This window comes from Melopsittacus undulatus, chromosome 2, assembly GCF_012275295.1.
Source record: "Melopsittacus undulatus isolate bMelUnd1 chromosome 2, bMelUnd1.mat.Z, whole genome shotgun sequence".
In the NCBI taxonomy this organism is placed as follows: domain Eukaryota; kingdom Metazoa; phylum Chordata; class Aves; order Psittaciformes; family Psittaculidae; genus Melopsittacus; species Melopsittacus undulatus.
Genome location: NC_047528.1, coordinates 105056551 through 105079900, shown reverse-complemented (window position 1 = coordinate 105079900; position 23350 = coordinate 105056551). Strand labels below are relative to the sequence as shown.

Genomic DNA, 23350 nt, shown 5'->3' with positions numbered 1-23350 from the left:
CTAATTGATTTGTCTTAATTTACTTCCAGCTTGCTCTCTAATGCTCCAGCATGGTACTTTTCTGATTTTGAACACAGCAGGAGGCCCTCCTGCAAGAAAAGCTTCTCTGAGTTTCCCCATGGGGCTTTCAAGCCACAGTTCATGGAGGAAGAAGCAACCAAAGGACATATACCACCTCCAGCCATGCTAGAGGTGCACAAAGCAGCTGTCATTCCCACCCACTTCCTGAGTGATTAGGTTTAATCCATTTGGCCATTGCAGACAGGGAGACAGGGTGCCAGCTGAAGCTTGCCCTTTTGGGATTTATAGTGTCTGCTAGGGCCATTTCTCTCTAGCTTTTAAATGGGAATTTCCCAGAAGGAACACAAAGTGGTTGCTTTGGGAGCTAGCCGACTTTTCCAGTCCCTAAGTCCATTGTCTTTAGTGGCATTAGTACGAAGACAGATCGGGCTCTGTCTTATTTCATCCATATACTCAAGCAAGGTACCACTGTTAGAATAAAGATTAACTGTGCACTTTTCTCCACTGTCAGGAACTTAAGCCCGGGGATAGCTTTCGCCAACAGAAAAGAATAAGAAAAAATGGTTTCTGTTACTGTTAATCCTTCATCCAGCTTCTTGCAAAGAAAGATAAACTTATTAAAACATGATGGTAAAGCTAAGCCTAAGAGAGGAAGCTGCCAATGTTAAATGTGCTTTAAAACAGCCTACCAACTACACAGATTGCTCCTAAACTTCATGTGCATAGTTTGCTTACTGAGGTGCCAAGTGCTCTAAGGATAATGCCAGATCCCTTTGTGGCCCATATGTAAGCATGTGATATGGATAGGCCATCCCAGAACAGCACTGGTGATGCCTCATCTGGTGCTGGGTCATCTGCCATCCCTATCAGAAAACTTCTTTTCTGGTCCTACTGCTTTCAAACAATAGCTCTTGCCAACAGCACTGAAATCAAATGTGCGTCACAGTTTAGCTTCACCCATCTGAAATGGAAAATGAATGAACTTTCTAGTTAAGCACCAAGTTAACTTAACACTAACGAGAATGTGGCCCTTTGAAAAACAGTTATTTTCAGCTGCACGCATGTTTCTGGAAAATTAATTTTCTTACTAGAGAATATTAGACTTAGAGAGAAATATTCCAAAAAATATTCTTCATAGATATATCCTTAAGTTACATCTTTTTATGTAAGAGACCTTCAATCTGTGCTTCTGCTTTGGGTACAAGAATACACAAGGATCTCCTTCCGTCTTATCCTTAGACACATCAAGGAGTACTTAGTCAAAGAACTTTTTACTGGCTTTACTTGGAGAGAAGTTTACAGCTGCTGACCAGCTGAGTTGTCTTTAAGTTCTTTATATTCTGTTCTCCTGTTGAACTAGCAACTCAGAAAATTACTGCCGCCTTATAAGAGGCATGGTGAACATTTTGATTTGGCACATCTGAATCCATGTTCTTGGAAAGTTTAAGGCACTTAAATACAGATGGCATTTCCTTGGAGGAGACGTATTTTGCAGGGTGATTGTAATGGATCAATTAACAGGTTCAGCATTTGACTTCTACTCACCCTGCACATTCATCAGGGCTCCTAAGTACTGGTGCTTTAGGAGAGCAGGCATTTTCTAACTGCATGAACAAATGGCTGGAAAGCAAAGTGCTTGTAGCCTAACCCTAGCTTGTACCTTCAAAAACTCATCATGAGTTCCATACCTATGTGAAAAGATAATTGCTTCAAGATTAAAAAAAAACAAACAAAAAACCCAAACAACACTATAAATGCAAAGTACCACTAAAACCAGTAAGTCATTCTCAGTGGTAAACTCCTTGTGTCCAAGGGCTTTTCAGCATCCTAGATGCCTATTATATTTACACCATTATATATAGTTCTGTAGCCTTAATAAATCACCCAGTGTTTTCAATATTCCCCCTTACACTCGTAAGGCCTGTACTTTCTCCATCAAAAGTAGTCCTTGAAAAGTTCAAGCAAGAGCTAACAAAGTAATTTGTAACTTTTAAGTTCACTTAAGCTGGGTTTCTTCCTTATGGATCAGAAGCACTGGACTTAAAAAGCAAATCTCCTACTCAGGAGATGCATCAGGAATTATTTGCTGCTGGATTCTCTGCTGCAGAACTAATGGACAGTGCTCATTGCTCTGACTACTTGCAGACCATACAGATTGGCAGAGAAAATGTAACCAGCTCACTGCTGCCAACTGGTATGGAGGGGGAAAGACAGCCAAATGGGAGCATTTGGTCAAATTGCACAGAAAGATATCCTAAAAGCTGAACGAAACAGAGGACTGAGCTCAACATATCCTCAAGACAATTTAGCCACTAGAGCAAAAGGAGAGTACTCAGTCTACCTCTCCTGGAACACCAAGTGACCCTTGTTTCACATTGCTTTGCATCTAAATGAAAAGCCAAAAAACTTGTCTTTACCTTCCCTAGTTTCTGTTTCAAGGGCAGGAAATATTCAACTTCTCTCTCTGATGACAGTCACTCTGTTGTTAATATTATGAAACTTCTAAAAGGTTAAATTAAAAAATAAAAATAAAAACCAAGCCCACTCAATGAAAGTGACATGTTCTGTTGGCAATCCAGATGTGCAAGCACATAAAATCTAAATAATTAAAGCTAAGTGATTTTTCCATTTCATTTATTATTACTATCATAATTCTATGTACTGAAAGAAGGGCTAAATATCTTTTATAGAGGTTAATTTCACTAGCTTCATATGTACAGGTAGTAAAATTGTAGTATTTCCTGGAGGAATAGGAGCACCATTAAGCCGACATATTGAGTATACAATTGAACAGATAAATACAATCCCTGACACAGTCTGCAATACAGCAGATGAGGGAAATACTATTAAATGATACTTAATTCTTTTAAATCACTATAACTTATACTTAAGTATAACTTCTTTCCTAAAGTTGATACTCAATTGCTTTAAGTATTTAACCACAGTAAAATGTTCCTTAAAAATACACAGGAAGTCAACTAGATGTTGAAAAGCTTTCTCAAGAAATTGGTACCTTGAGGTTCCTCCTCCTGTTTCATGAAGAACAGAAGATCTCTGTGAGATTTTCTCTGGTCATAAACAGAGCTTTAGGAAAAGCAAACAGTTGATTCTATGTCTTTTGGCTAAAGCTAATAAACACAGTCTTGGTTGTCTTTTCAAACAACTTTCCTGTATATGACTATAACAGTAAGCACTAAAAGTTTCTTTATGCCTGGCAAAACATAATTTTAACCACAAGAAACTAGGTCCAGAAGGAGGTATTTGGATTCCTCACCCCCTACCCACTGAATCATTAATTCTCTAGCATCTATAGCATTCATAAAGGAATAAAAAATCCTGATTGAACAGCTTATATGATTTGAATGTGCCTTTAATGCTCTGGTCAAATGGTCTTAAAGGGCAGTAGACTCTTAAATGAAAAGCAAGGTTTGAAATAGCAAGAACTGAACAGACTGACATTTCTACTACAGTCAGAAGAAAGTTCCCGTGTTCATCAGTCTCTTTCATTGGTAGATAAATGATCCAAATATTGCTTCTCCCAGGGGTCCCAAGCAACATTTGTGACATTCTTACAGGCAGTTATTTTTTAGTCTACCTGCTCTGAGACCACACATATAAATACTTAATAGCTCAGCTTATGAAAACTTTTCAAAGGTAATTGCTTTTCCCGTGACACACATTTTGCTGGTTTTACAGAACTGCTTTAAAGTGCAAGTGCAGTAATTATCATCTGTGGCAAACTGAGAATATTAAAAAGACCTATTCCCATATGCAAGTCATTGCAATTTATAACACCATTTTTATTATCAACCTGCAGTGCAGACAACACATGCAGCTGAAAAAGTCTGAAGAGATTACTGTTGTTATTATTATTCTCATAAGATTAAAGTAGCACAAACAATCACAGTCAAAAAACAAATACTTCGAACTGGAAAATAACTTTGTCATGCCTTGGAATCAAACAAATTAAAAGCCCCCTGCTACCAGATTCCTAAACATATGTCTCTTCTCAACAATTATATTGCAGACTTTTCTTAGCACAATACCATCAAGAAGGAATCTGAGCTTCCTTCTGAGACAGACTTCTTACCCCCACAAAAACTCAAGAAAGCACACTCACACCAGCTGAATAAAAGGTCACAAGTACCTCTTTTCTATGCTTACATGCAAGCAAAAGAAGAGCAACCAAGACACCAACTTCTTGCTTTTTGAAGACCAATCAATAGCCTCCTTCTGGATACACTGCAACAACCATCATGGCAGCAAAAGATTTTTAATTACATTAGGATGGACAAAAAAAAAAAAGCATTATTAAGAAGCAATCAGACATTTTTTTTCCTTAAAGCCCATTGAGGCTAACAGACCTTAAGCCTTGGTCTGGCAAGTGTTCAGCCAGACAGGGAAAAACGTATCTAGTACTGTCAGTGGCACAGGGCACGGAGCCCCAGCTGGAGTGCATCTATTTTTCTAGCTGGAAGAAAATCTCTGGGGAAAAAAGGACTGAGAAATAATCACCCTGTGTTCAAAACAGCTGATATGTCTGATGAACAAAACCCCATTTTGTTGCATTGCATTACCCTACAATGAGGGGATGAGAGAATAAAAAGAAGGATCTGCTGCTCTCCTAAATACAGCACTGCTAATGGCAGTCCCCTGAGGCTTCAGCTGTTCATCACAGAGAGTGAAACTTGTAATAATCACTTATCTTTACAAGGTTACCTCAAGCAATATGCAAGCATTTGACCGTGCTAACATCTGTAAATACTGAGCACTGTTATTTCAGAATTGCTCTGCTGCATGACTTTCTGAGGATCATTAGTGGCATGCCACACCAGGGCATCTGAGCAACCTCTGATTAAACTAGCCCAGAATCAGACCAAAGGAAGAACAACTGCAAACTGTAACAGATCATTTGAACTATATACTTGCTTGCCTAAGTGCATTTTATTCTTTACATCAATGTTTCAGTTTCAGGACTTTTCACACAGCTGACAGTTTTCAATAAAGTGCAAGTACTGCAATAGCCATTTTAAATATAGAGACACTTGAGTCATTCATTCATCCATGATGTCCTAGTACCTTTGCAGTCACAAAAGAGCAGAGTCTTGGCACCCCACTTGGCATCATCTGCTGGACACTGAGAGGCATGTGTGATCCTGGGTGTGCGGGGTGAATGCCAAGGTGGCAAAGAGATGCCCTAATGCAGAAGAGAGAAATCAGTTCAGGGAGACATGAAGGTGCCAGAACACTTGATCAGTAAATATTGTCCTGCTCCAGCATCCAACAGGGACCTTCCCAAAACCGTTCTGGCACAGATATCAACTTCTTCTGACTGAATAATGATCTCTAGCATTTAAACAAACTTATCTATTGCTTAAGTCCAAACAGGCAGAGTTTGCCGCAGTTCTCTAAAGTGGGCAGATGCAAACCAGCAAAAAGGGTAGCAGAGTTCACTGTGTTGGGCAAAAGCAGCTGCTTTTCCCACATATTACCCACATGAACACCAGCTCCATCATTCTTGCTGGACGTTGCTGCAGAAGCAACATCTGCACAAGGAACATACTTCCTTCTTGTCATCCAACTTCAACACTGCTCACTACAGGAAAAGTAATTATCTGTTAATCATCACACAAGTCAGAAGTCAACATAAAAGCAGCAGCTATATAAAAAAAACCTCAGAAAAACAACAGACCATGTCAGGTACCTACTTATCTAAATTAAAATCTTTATCCATTTCAACATAATAAGGAGCATAAACCTACTGATCCCATTAAATACAGCTGGAACACATCTTACAGCAATGCTTTTCATCATAACAAAAGGTTAATCTAATGATCCTATACCATATTTGATGGCTATTAGAAGTAGACAAGTTTTATTTTTTGGGTTGGTTTGTTGTGAGTTTTGGTTGTTGCAGGGTTTTTGTTGTTTTGATTTGGTCAGGGTTGGTTCTGTTTCATTTTATTTCTTTCTTCAGTGTTCTGCATTTTTCACGTTATATCTCATCTCCAGCTGAGATATATGAACAACCTTAATGGCATTCAAAAGGTCTGCAGCATTTTTTCCACTGCTAGCTGAAAATAATAGGGAAGCAAGGACTGCAGTACATCTGAGCATCTTTCCCTCCTACAGCACAACCTCAGATCTCATGCTTTCTGAAAACTCCTATACTGTTTGTTATAGGGGGGTTTAATTAAAATTTTTATTTAATTGATGAATAAATGGTTATGTTTGTGAGGTTTTCTTCTGTGCAGTGCTTCATCCTTTCTAGTGAACTGAGGATACTGACAGTTAATATTGTGGTCAAACTAGGCCATACTGAATTAAGCAAAAGAAAAAAGAAAAAAAAAGGTTGAAATCTTAATAAAATCTTATTTCCAACACAACAGAGTCTAAGATTTTAGGACAAAGTCAGCTGCATGGCCTAACTTAGCTCCTAATGCCTCCTAATGAAAAAAAATTCCATTATCAGAAACAGAGAGAACAAAGCAACTGGAATAAATCATTTGCAGAAGGAATATATTGTGATTGCTTGCCTGGGTCTAAAGCAATTCATTTGAATTATCAGAAAGGATAATAAACATTGCAGTAGAGATCGAGCAACAGCAAAACTGGGAACTGCAGCTAATGGTTGGAACTTCTCAATCCTAAAACCCAGAATAAAACACCTAAAACCAAATGGAGCTTCTAAGTAAAGGGAGTGTATTTGATTTCTTCAGATGCTGCCAATGCCATTCATTTTATTTGTTCCAACAACTTTTCCTAACATAGCAAGTCCTACTGCTAAGCAGGAGCTGTACCTTGAAGGTGCAGAGGAACAGGTGCCCCTTGCACTGCACACAGTCAGCAGGAGGAGAACAGTCCTGGAGCTTGGTGTGTTCTGACAGCCGATGCAACAGGGATCCCACCCTCACAGGGACTAAAAGTCTTCTGGAGCCCCAAATATCCACCCACAATTTTCAGGGACTAATGGCACTGCTGGAGGGCAGATTCCTTCCCATGCCTCACAGTGCCTGGGTGCAGCATGGCCTGGCCAGGCTGGGAGCCACTAAGGGCAGTGTGGTGTCCTACCTCCTCAGCCAGCCCTGTCCCACAGTCCCTAGCAAGGTAAAACAAACCAAAGATAGAGATGAGGTTAGCCACAGTCCCGCCACCCTCCAGCACACCCTAGCCAGGGCAGAGAAACAGAGCTTTCTCATAGGAGGGAGCAGGGGCAGTCATGAACACAAAGATGCACACATGCAGTGTGCCTACATCCAAAGCACCCCCTGCCAATCATCGTGTCACAACTATCAAGTGCTGGGCAGGCAGAAGTTTGCTTCTGTGCCCTTTTAGATTTACTGAATATGCTTTTGTGCTGCCTGCATACTCTAGTTGTATAAATAAGTGTGCATAAAGTTACTGTAGCTCCCAGCCACATCAGACAGGACATTGGCTCCCTTACCTGAGACATCACTGCCTGTTCACAAACCCTATCTCCTGGTTGGGTTTTTTTGGTTGGTTTGGTTTGGTTTTGTTTTTGCAGCATTTTTTGTTTTATTTTGGGGTTTTAATAGTCAGTTCTGGTTTCAGTTTGTTTGGTTAAAGCACATGCTCCAAAGAAACCACAACACAATCATCAGGATGTTAATCAAGCATTGGAGAGGGAGCCCACGTACTACAGGACATAGGTACTTAGACAGTCCTTACACTCTGCAGTAGATTGAATCTGGTGGTCTTTTTTGGGTTTACTACACTACATATTATGTATCACAAAGGTGCTGTGATACAGCTGGACAGGCCATATAAATTAGCGCCATCAGCTAGTAATTTGGCTGTTTTTCCTCAGGCCTGCTAGTTTTACTTGGAGCTGTAGATACTCAGGTCCACTGATTAGAGAGAGCACCCTCTTTATGTATGCGTATATAACTACCTGGAGCTAGGTCTCCATTGTTTTAAGAAAGCCTATAAAACAGGACTATGAGGGGGAATGTTTGATATATATGACCTAGCTAGATCCTAAAGATTGTGTATCAAGAAACAAAGAGGTAGAAGAATCCAAGAATGTAATATCATTATTTTGTGGATAAAAATTGGGAAACCTAAAATTAGAAAAAGAAACAAAGGACTATACAGATGTGGTGATTTGCCTGAATCTTTTCGTTGCTCCTTTCCAGAATGGTAAACATAATATTCCTCATCTTCAAGAAGCAAAGGCTTATTTTAAACGCTAAGGAAACTTAGTTTTCAATAATGATTTCTTAAAATAAAAACATAGAAATTATGGGCAAAAATACAATGCAATATATACCCTCTCTACATGAGGATAGAGACCCTATGCTATAATTCTTATTACTTGTCAACCATATATATATTACTGTTAAAATGTTAAAAGTCAGCAGAAATACATTTCAGCAGCTTCAAAAGCTAAAACTGAAACAGCATTTTAGCAGAGAGCTTCAAAGTCTTAACTTGATCTTTTCCAGTCTCCTGATAGGAAAAATAGTTTCTCATGCTGAAGTCTATATTTAAATCCTCCAAATTGCCAATGTGAGAGCTGGGCTGTAAGCAATCCAGGCAAAGGGATTCAGCATTTCCAACTGTGCTAAGCACAGTGCTGCTCCCATACATAACAAACAAGTCAGATCATCAAAGGCTTGCCTTTGATTTTTCTAGGCCTCTTCCAGTCTCTGAAGAACAGTACATTAACCATTTGCCTCTATCCTTTACTCCTGCCCTTTAGCATGTTATTATGTGAAAGCACATCTTATAATCTTTAGCTCTCAGAAACTACAGGGACTATAGACAGCCTACAGTTGTTGAGAATCCACTGGAGGTTTTTGAACTCTCACAAAGCAGTTCACAGTACGGATGTTCCTTCTGAAGATTTGAGCAATTAGAAACAGTCAGTTTAATGCTTCTCTTCAACATTAAATTAATATTACACATTATCATGTGCAAGTACTGTAAAACATGGGTTTTAAACATCCTTGGGAAATATTTTGAAATCTATTGCAAGTATACACAGAGATTACAAAGAAATGTGCTTGTACAAGAAAGACAAATGTAATTTTCTCAGCATACAATTTAAGGAGAAAACAGCTGCTGGAATTATCGCTTCTTTATGTTACTATTGTAATCTAAATCTAAAAGATAGCTTTACTCAGCCCTTTTCTGAATCTATACTTTTTTCTTACTTGGAAAACAAAGAGCTGAAGTGCTACCTACAAGCATCCTTAAGATAAAGTAGTATCTAAGCTTCCTTACAGTGCTGAAGGCTTTAATCATAACAAGTGGTTTTAAAAGATCTTAGAAAGCCAGCATCAGCAGGTTCTCAAGGTGGAGGGGGGGAATTACAGGGGGGATCAGCATCAGCAACTAAATCTGAGATTTTGTTTAGAAATAGTTTCCTAGGCTTATAATTTCAGATTCTTTTGGTGCTTCATCAATGAAGTTTTGGGGATCAACTGAAGCTGGATAATCTTGTTACACAGTTGTTGCCTGAGGAATTCAGTAGGCAACAATAAGGTTGGTTTTCATAACCAATTCTGAATCATCCGTTAAAATTTTAAGAGGCTGTTCACAGTCATCTGTGCTGTATGTCAAGTGTCACAACTACATCAGAAATATGCAAAGGAAAAAAGCTGTGTGTGACAGTCTGTTATTTTGCTATCAGAAAAGAAAATTAGTTCACAAAGTGTTAGAGAGCTTAAGACCTTACTTAGTAATCACGGAATCTGCAACTAGAGACCTGACAGACCCAGGAAGCTTCCTAGGGAAGATAAATCCTTGCTTCTGTGTGTGAACCCATTCTGCTGCATTCCTAAAAACATACCCAAGGCCAAATGTTTCCAGTAATGACTCAGCAAGCTGTGGTGCCAGCTGACCACAGAGAATGTTGTTCTGTGCCAAAACATGGTGATGAGATCCTGGCCCTGACCATGCACAAGGCATTTCTAGACCAGCTGCTGACCTGAGCCTGGCAGCCACTGCCCCAACTCACCTCCTGCCTTCCTCACCACAGCAGCCCTGCATGGAGCCAAGTGCATGTGCCAGCTTGCTCAGATAATACCAGCCTCAACAGTAAATTATATCTCTCTGCCTCTTCAGTATATGAACTCTACCTCTGTTTACCTATGGAAGAGGTTAATAGCTTCAATCTCTACAGCTTGACACAGTACCACATAGTGTGGTTTCAAGCCTACTGCAAAGTCAGCCCACCTACAGCAATCTAAGCCAGGCTGACCTGAGGACATTTTAATTACTGCTTATAAAATGAAAACTCCTGCGCAGGTTCCCAGGTTGAGATTTTTATCTGACATCTCCAATACAGGACCTTCCTGTGAAAGTGTCTCCTATCCACTTGGTAAGATTTCCTAGCCTTCCACACAGCTGTTCAGAGCTCGAAGTTCATTTTTTTTCCATGCTAAGCTTCTGCATATCAATTTCAAGAAAGACATTAAAGACCTTATAAAGGCCACCTTCTACAGACCACACTCACTGCTTTATGGGGTCTGCAATTTGCCAGCATTTCAGACAGGACAAGGGCCTGTTGTGCCGTTCCCTCATGGCACATCCTCCTCTGAGGTGATGGCAAGTCCTAGGGTCCCTTTGACACCCAGGCAAACTGGAGGAGCTTGCATGCACACTTGCCCTTCCCCTCCTTGTACCTTTTACAGGGTCTCTCCCTAGAGCTGCAGTTCTTCACTGGTGGAAGTCATCAGGGCCAGGCAGCCTGGCACCCCATGGCAGAAAAGTATTGTCTAAAGACAAACATTCCACACTAAAATCCCATGGATGCGTCACTGTGAGAAGGCTTTCAACAAATCCTGCCTGGTTTTCTGGCAGCATGTACATCCTCTCCTCTCTTGACTTTCCCAAGGAGATCAGAAAGAAAAACCAGTAAAACACCATTTGGGGTTCTACTTCCTCTGAAAAGTTGATGCTCTTTATTTTCCTCCCACTTCCATAGCCACTAACTTTAAGACCCGTTTTGTTTATTTTGCTAAAATACTTGGTCAGGGCTACATGCACATCATTCAGAGGAAACGGCCTGAATTGCATCAGTCCAGATAAATATTAGAGAACTGATGTTTAGTACAAACCCAATGCAGCGTTTACACATCATAGGGTTATTTCATCACCTATGGATAACAAGACCTAGGGAAAGACATTCAGTCTATAATATGATCAGATAAGGATTAGAATAAAGACAAATGACACCATAAAAAGAAGTACAGGGAAAGACACTGGGAAGTCTACAGTAAGACAGTCTTTGTAAAAAAGCACCAGACTCCAAAAATTAGGCAGAGATGAGATTGCACATTATGTAAATTTTGCAATCTCTCCAAATTATAAGTAATTAACTACACACTTGTACTGCTCTTGTGCCAAGCAGAGCCTTTGCAGCAGAGGAGCACACAGACATGTTGCCTTTGCTCCTCTTCCAACAAACCCCTCTGAGACCAGTTCTCCCTCAAAGCTGTCCTGTTGAACACCCAGCAGATAGTTAAACATGCTGATGGTGACCCAGGTAGTAGTTTGAAAATTATGGAGTTTTATATTGTAGATTGAAACAGAGATCTTTTCTAAACACACATGTGAAAATATTGTTTTCTTACTATTCAGGCAGGATTGAACAAGGTTATTTCTTCCAGTTGCATAAAAGGTCTTACTATTATTATGTAATAAAAAACAAATTTGATAAAATTTGCAAGGAACTAAGACATAAGGTGCCCACACTACCTTAGGAGTCAGGTAATACCGAGCTATTCCACCAAAAAGCCTATTAACTAGAAAACAGTTTTTCTTTTCTTTTTTAAAGTTGTACTCTTCCTAGTAATAGAGTTCAGGGGTAGGTGCATCAGTGAAAAGGGTTTGTGACTTACAACTGTGCATGCATGTGTTTACAGAGGGCTGCCAAAGAACACATGGCTCCAAAGCATAAGGATGAGTGGGAAGTGAGAGAAACAAGGCTGCATTTTATTACTGTTCAAAGGAAGTAAAACTGCCTCTCAACCTCCTTACTCCAACACTGCTTTGTGATTCATAGAGGTTTCAAGCCCTTACCTGAAAAGCAGTGTTTTGAAACACAAGCAAAACTATTCTGCATTTTCACCCCACTGTAAAAATTTAGTTGATAATCATGAAAGCAAACCATTCCTGCACAGCATGAAACTAGTTGTACAAATTACATATAGAGACAGGTGAAGAGTCACTTCTTTGATTCACTGCCAGTCCAAAGAAAAACTTGAAATGAAAACAAATGCACGCATTGCATTCAACAGAACATTTAGTTCTTCAACAGAACAAAAATTCAATTTTTAATATATTTTCCTAATACAAAGGATTTTTCATTGAATGGAACATTTCAGGCTGTTAGCTGCAGCCTAAATTAAGGATGGGTGCCAAGGAGGGGGAATAGGAAGTGAGTGGTCCACTCATGATATAGAAGGTCCATGTTCAGATCTCAACCACCAAGGCCACTTCTGTGTAAGGACAGGATGTTGACCACATAGTTACATGGGACTTTGTCTGTGTAGACTACTTGCAGTCATGAAAGTATCATTTTGCTCCCACAGGAGTGCCCAGACACTACTTCATTTCTCACACGTAGGTCTGGATTAGGTATTCAGACAATCCTCAAATAAGCGAGGAAACTGAATTGCCTCATTTAATGAATTACAGAAATAACTCACTGCCATCCCCGCTAGAGAACTATGAATATGAGTCGGAAATTCTCCCTTTCTCAAGCCAAAATGATCAAGTTCATAACAGGTTCACTCTCCTGTCACCCAAAAACTAAAGCTGCATTTGAGAGGCATGCGTACTCTTTTATGTAAGCAAGTCTGTCATCCTGTGGACAATGCCATTCTTGCTGCTTCTCCTTCCCCCCATTCAGAGGGCTGGCTGAGAAGCTGCCTTGCCTCCCCCCCTCATCCCCCTCAGCTAGATTAAAACAGATGGCAGAGGGACACAAAATAAAGAGCAAACACTGATGAGTGACTGATTTTCCAAAAGGAGACAAAAAACAAACCCTCAACTTCAACACTGGAAGCAGCAAGGAATGCATAATTACTTTCTGAACATCATTCTTTCATATAAGCAAATGCAGCAGTTGCTACAGATATGATAACAATAAGCAGGGGAGGTATCTTCCAGGCAAGCTTGACAAGCAGCACAGATGCGGTCCAACAGATGCAAATAGAGAACATGACAAAGGCAATCAAGGAATGCATTACAGACTAACCCCACCTATGTAGCAACCCTGCCACCCAAGAATGTTTTGCTCAGTCCTCTGCTCATAGTTACCTGGCTGAGTTTAAAGATTGCTCAGGTGGTGCCTCCACAGAAACTGCAGTGACACCTTTGAAATGCAGACGGCATGAAGCTGCTCCCTGTGAGAGAGGTTTGGGAATCACTGTGGCTGTCACATTTGGTTGGACCTGAAGAGTCTGGTATTTTGCAGACTGGAAAACACAGCACTTGGTAATGCTCTTGAAGAAATGAAGCGAGGACCAAAGCCTCCTGGAGGAAGATGTGCCAGAGAAGTCACAGCCAGCATGCTGCAATTTATACAGCCTCAATATGAAACATGAAGGCGAATTTCACCAGAGAGATGAGGACAGAAGCTATGTCAATGCTTTGCTCTGTCCCTTTGCCAGAGATTACTGCCTTTGTTCTGGTCCCAGTGGAGTTTGTATCTCTTTTGTCAGCATCTAGTGGCAGAGGAGCGGTTCACATTCCCTGGCATCTTGAGCAAGGCCTTAGACTTTGCATTTCAGCTGCTTCAGTGGAAGCACTACGTCCCTCCTGTTGAATTTGCACCAAAAGCAGTAACATGACAAAGCAGACATATGAGAGTCATTTTCAGGGCTAAGTCTGTCAGACTTTGTCATTTTAGCCAGTAGGAATTATTTCTGTTAGCTGAAAAAATTTAAAGAACCATCCTGAAAATTAAAGCAAGCATCATCTTTGTTACGCCTGACACAAAACATACTGCAACGTATCATTTTGCCAATGCAGAGACTTAGACTGTGCCAAGGCTAAGAAAAGCATCACATGCAGGTTTACTATGAAACTTCTGTGCCTTGAATTCAAGGCACATAAATGGATTTTTCTTTGCCATTCTGTGAGAAACCAGAGCACCTGTACTCAGGTTATAAATGGATTTGTGCATCTCTAAGGCAGAGGTGCCTATTCTCCAGGACTCCCAGATTTGTTTCCTTCATGTGCTATACTGATATTCAGGGCACACTGCAAAGTCCATCTATTTATGCAGGCTTCTTCTGAAGGATGTTTGGGAGGCAGAATTCTACATTATCTCCAGCTGATATTAGTATTATTGATTAATCTGTGATTTTACAGTCATCTGTGGTCTGTTTCTAGAAATGGGTCTGTTGTGACCTTCTACAAGTGGAAATGATAAATAACTCCAGTTACTTATAGACTCAAACAGCAAAACCTAAAGAGCTTCTGAGATATTACTCCAGCTTACCAATACATTTCAGGTCCAGAACGTGCTCCGTCCCATGGACTGAGGCAGTACCACACAAAACAGGGAATCCAAAGCATTACATCAGCATGCTTATACAAACATTTGTTGACAGATTAAGAACTGGCAATAACTCTACCTCCTCATTAAGTAGCAGATACAAAGGAAAAAAATGGGGGGGAGAGGGGAGTAGGAAGGTGGGCATTAGATTTTAAGCATGCAGAGATGCATACAGGGTAAGAAAAGCTGGCAACCGAAAAGCTTGTGATTTCTGTTTCACAAGGCTGATAGCCATCTACTTTGCATTCCAGGAATGGCAGGTTTGCAGCAGCTGCTTTCAGGTTAACTTCTCTCAGAAACTTGCCAGTCATCTCTGCCTTGTCCCAGGAGATATTTTAGGAGCCTTAATGAAAGTTACTGGGAGGAAAGAATCAAGTAAAAGTACCTGTGTCTCCTCTTTCTCATCTGTTGGGGCACTAGGACTCAGGCTCAAAAAAGTACATATCCCCTCTCAGATCCAAGTACAAGTTCACTCTTTTTAAATAGATTTGTTTAACTCAAAAGAGTACTATTTCCTTCTACTCATATTTAATATAACAGATCATTACTAAGCTAATTGTCATTAGTACATCACGTGATTGGTATCTAAAGACACATAGCCACATCAGGAAGGATTTTTACAAACTCATAAGTACTGGTTTCAAAAGCAATTTTAGTTCCCAAGCAAGGCTATACTTACAGCTACTTTATCCTTCTATGATTATTTCAGTCTTACCTTCAGTAAGCATCTGGTTAGCCTATACAGGACCAGCTGATAAAAACAAGCTAGCTAAAAACAAGTATAGTCTTCCTTTCCATTAGGAAACTAAGTTTGTAAGATCAGTTACCACAAGAGCAAGAAAGCTGGGCATTTCTACCTGGCTTACAGATCAGTCTGGCCAATAGGGCAAGAGATCCTGCTGGCAAGTGAAACACTTCAGCATTTCAAAACCAGCTGAAGCCTGAGTGAGAGAAATGGGTAGGACCTATCTGTGCCACTGGCACAATTTTGTGTTTAGTTAATGCACAAAGGCTGTTGCTGCTGGCTGTAGCAATTTAAATACCCTTAGTTCAATCAGTTGCTCGTTTTGCTTTCTGAGCACTGTTAATGTTTTCAAATTAAACCCACATGCTAAGGAACCCACATGGGAAAAGTCAAGCAACCTCAGTACACCCAGAAAGCTTGTTTCCAAAAGCAGTACTTACTCTAACCATCAAGTTTTTCTCACTGCCAGTACTTAAAGCAATGTAAGAGAAACCAGGCCCCAAAATCAAGAGCTGTGCATTTCTAACAGTTTAGTCTAAACTCAGAACCCCAAACAGTCAGCTCATGATGCCCTTCCCAAAGGTACTCCCAAACATGTTTTTCCAGAAGTCAGTGTTTCCTATTATTTTCTAAGTTTACCCAAAGGCAGAGAAATGCTGTTTTCCAAACCTGGAAGGACAGACTAATGCTATTGAACAAGAGCGATCTTGTTAGTGTTTTGTAAATCTCAGACAAAAATGGATGGTTATGTGCTTAATAACATACCTATGCTCCTGCAAAACCAAGGAGCACCAACAACATTCCCTTTTATTTCAGTGGCCACTAGACGAATGTTTACTCTTGTGATAAGGCTGCACAGACACTTCCCCCCATGCCTTCTAAACAAGATCAGTAGGATGATATATGGGTATTTAGAGACAAGGAAGTAATCATATTCTGGTCAGCTTAGTGTGTCATACCTGGGAGGGAAGGAAAAAAGATCTGTAGAAGTGCCTAATTCCTCAAAAATAATAATGTTTAAGTACCAAAATAACAGACATGCTATCTTAGGTGAAGAGCAGCTTCTATAGTTTACAGGGCTCTTGTTCAGCAATCAAAGGCTAATACTTTAATGGGGCAGCTGAAATACCATACTTGTATTTTAATAGAAGTTATAGATTAATTTAGTCTGTTAAGACCTATCATGAAGATAAAGTACAAGACATCACTTTCACCAATCAGCAGCTCAGGACAATTAAAGTTTCAAGTCTTTCCAAACTTTTCCAACAAGAGCTGCATACTGAAAAGGTAATGATAAAAGACAACACTTCCAGCTGCAGCAAGAGCAACTTCCATGGAATTTGCGCTATCAGTGATAAGCTGACAGATTCAGCTTAGTTCAAGAGGGGCACCAAGTTGCTAGTTCCACAAAAGTAGCCTAAAAAATATCTGGACTGTAACAATTTCTTTGAAAATAGCTACATGTCACTGCTGAACCTATTCTATAATTGTTGAAATACAGATTTACCTCCAGTTCAGCACATCTGCAAGTTTGTTTTCACTCAAAAAAGTAAACTCATAGCTCAAAGAAGAGAGCTCCAAGTCTTCCATGAATCATTTTGCAGTCTTATGTTAAAGTCTAAGCTAGAAGTATAGTGTGTGGTTATGTCAGTATGCCCACAGAACCTGTGCATATCACCTGAGATTAGATCTTGCCTACAGTAAATGTATACAAGAGATTATTCATGCTACTAAGAGAAGGCAATAAGAATATGCAAATTAGCTATTTTACAGAGAATTAACAGAAGTGCTTTAATGAATTTGCTCTAAAATTGACACAAAAAGGCTGCAGCAGAGGGGCAGAAGCCAGCTCTCCTGCATCCTAATCCAGTGCAGTTTACAGAACCATCCTTCATACTTGGTTGTAGTGATTCAGTTACTTGCTGAGGACAGCAGCCCCTGAGGGCCACTGACTGAACTGAGTTCAACTTAGTAAGAGAAAATACAGAATTATTTCATTGTAGAAGTGATCAAAAGAGAGAGAAGCATCAGTCCTTAAACACTCCCAGTGTTCCTACTTCACACGTTTATAAACCAATCTTTTTAGCTAATGAACACCCAAAAACCTTGTGTGAATTCTCACCAGAGGATCTCCATATGGCTTGGAAAGGAAAACCACCAAACTGTGCCTGGCAGTCCTAAGCAGCACAACCCACTGTAACCTCAAAGGGAGTTACCACCTTGGAGGGCAGATCCTATCACCGTACTGCTGCCTTTCTTGGATGGAGCCACACTGTGGTGTTCACAGCAGCCCACAGGGACTACAGTGGTCACCTGCTGCCAGCATTGTAAAGGCAACTTTGATGTAGGAACAGGAGGGCATATATCCTACCGTGTTACAGAACAGGTTATACCCCATGAACAGCAGACTGCAGCACAATAACAGCAGTACACTAAAACTCAATGTGGTAATCTTCAGTGCTGCTGTATTTCCAGGTTAGCAGCCTGAATGAAATCTAAGCATACCAGCTGATAATCTTAAAACCACACAGAGAAGTATAATCACTACACATGGCAAGTAAGCACATTTTCTGTGCTTCTTACAAAGAGCCTCCAAATCACTCCAGCACTAAAGTAACCTGTGTAATATACACACCAGTTTGGTGAACACATCCATGCTATATCTTCCTTACTCCACGTCTCACGCTGAATAATCTTTCTAAAGCTATTCATCAGCTTTCATTAGCTCTAAATTGCTTTTTGCTTGCTTGCAATTAAGGACTAATATCCAAAGAGTTAGAAATTTATAAGGTAATTAACCATAATGAGTAACGCTTCTAAAATATGATCAGCTGCTGGGTATCAACAGAAGTCGTAGTTTTTCCCAGTAAACTTTTATTCCTCCATGTATTTATACAAGTTTAAAAATTAAGATTTATTTTGCAGAGGTTGAACTTTCACCAGATAATACCATATGTGCCTATTCCTTCTCTGGAAAGCAGCTAGCTGTAGACAAAAATATCTGCAAACTAGCAATTACTGTTGATTCAGAAGGTTTTAAGGTGACACTGACATGATGCAAGATCTATTTTTATGTGTGTGAAGTGTATTTCAAGTTCAGAGGAGGGATGCAGAAAGAAAGAGAGCACTCACATGCTGTAATGAGCTCACATACAGGACAAGATTCTGTTCAGCATTTGTAAATAATCACCATGTCAAATACATTTCCATTCCTTGTCTTCCAAACAATTAAGTGTTGATCAAGCAGTGCTAAAAAACTTTCTGAGTAGGTCAATAGCATACTAAATATTGTCCCAGGTTACAATATCAAACCAAATTAGTGACCTGGGTTCAAGGTTATTAACAGTATATGAGATTCTTTTTCAGCCACTCCAACATAATACCAAAAAGCTTTAGCTATTTTAATGACACCCATCTTTCCTATGAAAAATCATTCAGTTATTTCCCATTTTTCGCTACATGTGGCATCCTACATTTGGCAGTCTAAAATCTGTCAGTTAAAGTCCCACTTAAGGGCTCATCAAATAGATCATACCCACACTACAGACTGCAGGTCAAAACACACAAGAGGATGGAAACTGATCCTCTTACTGTGTGTTACAAGCTTTAGTCTAAAAAGTTGGAAGCTCAAGCTGCAGTCCATAGAGTGATCAGAAACTCTTCTTGATAAGAAAGCAAGGTGCACATCCCCAGAACATAACAGAATTTATTCAATAGAATTATAGAACCATAGAATAGTTAGGGTTAGAAAGGACCTTAGGATCATCTAGTTCCAACCCCCCTGCCATGGGCAGGGGCACCTCACACTAAACCATATCACCCAAGGCTTCATCCAACCTGGCCTTGAACACTGCCAGGGATGGAGCATTCACAACCTCCCTGGGCAACCCATTCCAGTGCCTCACCACCCTAACAGTAAAGAATTTCTTCCTTATATCCAATCTAAACATCTGCTGTATTTCCATGCTTTCTGCTTCCTGCAGAGCCATCAGAGGAGCTACACTGTTCCTATAGAGCCATTAGCAGAACAACTAGCATCCCAGTTTTCTTCAGTTTTCCTCAGCAGCAACCCCAGAATAGCAACATTTAGGAAAAGTAATAATCTAATCTATGCCTTGAAGCCCCATTTGGGTTTGTTTCCTCCCAGTTCTGAGCAGAGGGGGGCAGTCAGGCAATTTTAACCTGTTGTGCCAGCACAGCGATCTGATGAGGACTCTCCAGACTTCCTGTAGGTCCCCTTCAGGTACTCCAAGCTGCTCTGAGGACACCCCAGAGCCTTTTCTTCTCCAGTCACCATAACAAGGCATTCTTGATGCAAAGCAGAACTGGGACATGACTTTAACGGGGAGGGGAGCTGAGCATGAAGCTGGGCAGGGAGGTGTTTCTGCAGCTGCTTTGACTGCAGACCCAGCCCAGGTTTACCTGGAGCAGCAGGAAAGCTTAGAAAATAGGTGTGGGGTTGAACTGTGGAGACTGGGACCCACAATTCATCTGCTTTTGTGTAGGAGCTGCTGTTCTTTAAGCATGACACCCTTCTTGTGGGTCACCCAAGAGAAGAGAGGAGCTGTTAAAACAGCTAGTGTGGGCAGGAGACAGGGAATGCACAGGCTCTTAGGAGGTATCACAATCTCCTTCTGACTCCAGTGGGAAGCAATGCAAAGGAATGGAATGGCATGGAATGGAATGGAGCAGAACGGAATGGGATAGAATGGAACGTACTACACCAGACTACACTAGGCTTGGAATGGGTTATGCTGTGTGATGCCAACACCTCTGCATGACAAGCGATGCCCTAAGTATAAGGAGAGCAGCTGTCTGCAGTGAAGGTCCCAGACCCGTCCAGGAGACAGGGACAGGCTCAGCTACATGGCTCAGGGAGGGACTGAAGGCCCCAAGCTGAGCTATGTTCCCTGGGCCCTTGGGAGGAGGCAGTGGAGTGGAGGTTCCTGCAGAGATAGGTCCCAGCCCCTGGGGCCTTTGAGCACCCCTAGGACCCTGGCAGAAGTAGACCTGCTCTGCTCATAGGCTTTCCTTTAGACACTGATGCTTGGCCTCTTTGGAGACCAAGTATTGGGCATATGGAACTTCTCTCTGATGCAGTACTGTTCTTAGGGTCTTGTGTCTCAGTAAGTTTTCCCATGGGGAACAGCTCAGGCATTTCTAAAAGTGAGTACAAGGAAATAAAAACAAATCCACAGCAAACTGAACAGGTATTGCTCACCTCAGAAAGATTTGCAACCATTTGGTGGTGGAGCATGTCCTGCTTCAAACTGAGACTTCCAGCCTCGCTACTGCTAAAGAAGTGGAAACACAGCTCAACTGGATGAACACAGAAGACTTCCATGATACCACAAACATCGTCTTCTACTCTGGGGCCTCTGGGGAGATTCAGATTAGGTATTAGGAAGAGATTCTTCCCTGTGAGGGCGGTGGGACACTGGCACAGGGTGCCCACAGAAGCTGTGGCTGCCCCATCCCTGGTAGTGTTCAAGGCCAGGTTGGGTTCAAACCCTAATGGGAGCAGCCTGGTCTGTTGGGGGGTGTCCTGCTTGTGGAGGATGGTTGGTGCTGGATGATGTCTAGGGTCCTTTCCAACCCAAACCAGTCTATGGTTCTATGTGTAATATTTCAGTTAGACAATAAGTCAACCATTTGAAGCTTTAAAATATATCCAGCTGTTTCATTTTAGAGCTGCCTAAAATAAACCTTTCCACATGGGATTGTTTCTTCTCCTATTTGTACTGCAATGTTTCAAGATTCTGTTTTCTCTTGAAAACTATATTCCCATGTAGAAAGCCCATGCTTATCTATATACAAGGGAGGACTTATATACTGATGGGGAGAGTTTATAGAGAGAAAAGAAACATTATGCCTGCTTCCTGTGGATTAAAGTTTTCAACAGCCATTACATTGCTTAGTGGAGTAGAGTGTGCCTAAATGCAGTATTAGTACTTACTTCAGGGTGAGTTTACCCAGTTTCAAAACTTGACTGCAATCCATTCAGAGTAAGTATTTAGCAGGAGGGCTGGCTCTGCACCCCAGGGGCTGCACTGATGCTGCTGCCCTGCTTGAGGAACAAGTCTGGTTCCCTGTGCAGCAACATGGAGCACCCCACAGGGCAGTGCCATCTCAGGCAATACAGGATGCTCCTCTCCCCTGGCATGCAAACGTGCCCTTCCCAACAGCAAGATCAAGGAGAAAAAGGAGGCTCCTATTCTGGAGGCAGAGCACCCCACATAGTGCTAGCCAGGAAAACCTGTCTGAGTCCAAAATAATTTCAAGTGACAAGTCTTGTAAGTTCAGTATCCATAGTCTTTTAAGATGACAAAAATCAAGAGATTCAAATTGGAGACTAAGGATGTGAGGTGACCCTGCCCATTGCAGTGGGGGTTGGAACAAGAGGATCTTAAGGTCCTTTCCAACCCTAACTATTCTATGATTCTGTGATGTACTTTCTGAATGTTTTTACTTTTCCAACAGGTAACTGCTACTGATAAAGATCACCTTTAAAAAAGAACATGGATTTAATAAACTCAACTGAACAAAACGGTACATCAGAAGAACTATTTAAATGGGCGACATCCAAGATTCTCATTTCCATTACCCTATCTGTGCTTGCACTAATGACAACGGCCATCAATTCTCTTGTGATGACTGCAATAATTGTAACAAGAAAGCTCCACCACCCTGCCAACTATCTAATCTGCTCACTTGCAGTGACTGATTTCCTTGTGGCAGTCCTAGTAATGCCCTTCAGTATTGTCTACATTGTAAAGGAGACCTGGATCATGGGGCAAGTGGTGTGTGACATCTGGCTGAGTGTGGACATTACGTGCTGCACATGTTCCATCTTGCATCTCTCTGCCATTGCTTTGGACCGGTACAGAGCAATCACAGATGCTGTGGAATATGCACGGAAAAGGACACCTAAGCACGCTGGCATCATGATCGCAGTGGTATGGATCATATCCATTTTTATCTCCATGCCACCTTTGTTTTGGCGGCACCAGACTACCAGCAGGGATGACGAATGCATCATCAAACACGACCACATTGTTTCCACCATTTACTCTACATTTGGCGCCTTCTATATCCCACTGGCCTTGATTCTGATCCTTTATTACAAGATATACAAGGCAGCAAAGACATTTCACAGAAGAAGCATCAGCCGGATCGTAAGGGAGGAGGTAAATGGACAGGTGCTCTTGGACGCAGGTGAAAGAAGCACCAAATCAGTTTCAATGCCCAGCACAGCAGAGAAGACATCAGATCCCGCGGTGAACTGTGATAAAGTCAATATCACCATACGAAGCCCCAGGTCTGAATCTAGGCATGAGAAGCCCTGGAAAAAACAGAGAATCTCTAGCACAAGAGAGAGAAAGGCAGCAACTACGCTGGGTCTGATCTTGGGGGCATTTGTGATCTGCTGGCTCCCTTTCTTTGTAAAAGAAGTAATTGTTAATACCTGTGAAAGATGTCACATCTCAGAAGACATGTCTAATTTCCTAGCATGGCTGGGATACATAAATTCCCTTATTAACCCTCTAATATACACAATCTTTAATGAAGATTTCAAGAAAGCCTTCCAGAAGCTTGTGCGGTGTAGGCAATATCTTTAAGAGCTTTTGTTCATATAAGAACATACTCATTGGTTTTTTAACCTGTATAAATTTATATAACTGAGATGACATTTGTTGTATTTAAGGAAAAGCACGGAGACTCTTCATTTACATGATGACTTTTTTGTATCAGTAGCACTGGGAGCATAAATTGCCCACGTTTTAAAGAGATGGATCATCTGCAATCAGTTTTGCTCTGGAAAAAGAGGTAGCATATTGTGGCTCTTAATCCAGATGGGATTTGCACAACTGCCTAGTTTGAAGCCTAAGATATTACCTTAAATACGAAGGAAATATACACTTGAAGTAGACAAAGTAACAAAATTTAAAAAAGAAAACACACCCTAATCGCAAATAAGACAGAAAATACACCCTGGAATTAAGACATGTTTTTATTAGTTTGGCACAGGCCTGCAGCACAGAGCCAACCCT

At 41.0% G+C, this 23350-nt stretch overlaps 1 protein-coding gene across 1 annotated transcript in view; it reads left to right on the top strand.

The window, feature by feature from the left end:
* The window catches only part of HTR1F (5-hydroxytryptamine receptor 1F), a 62296-nt gene extending 39378 nt beyond the window's left edge, over window positions 1-22918 (top strand). The window contains exon 2 of the mRNA XM_005144486.3: window positions 21780-22918. Coding sequence (XP_005144543.2) covers window positions 21818-22918 — 1101 coding nt within the window. The 5' untranslated portion in view covers window positions 21780-21817. The remainder of the gene's footprint in view (window positions 1-21779) is intronic.
* The last annotated feature ends 432 nt before the right edge of the window (window positions 22919-23350 follow it).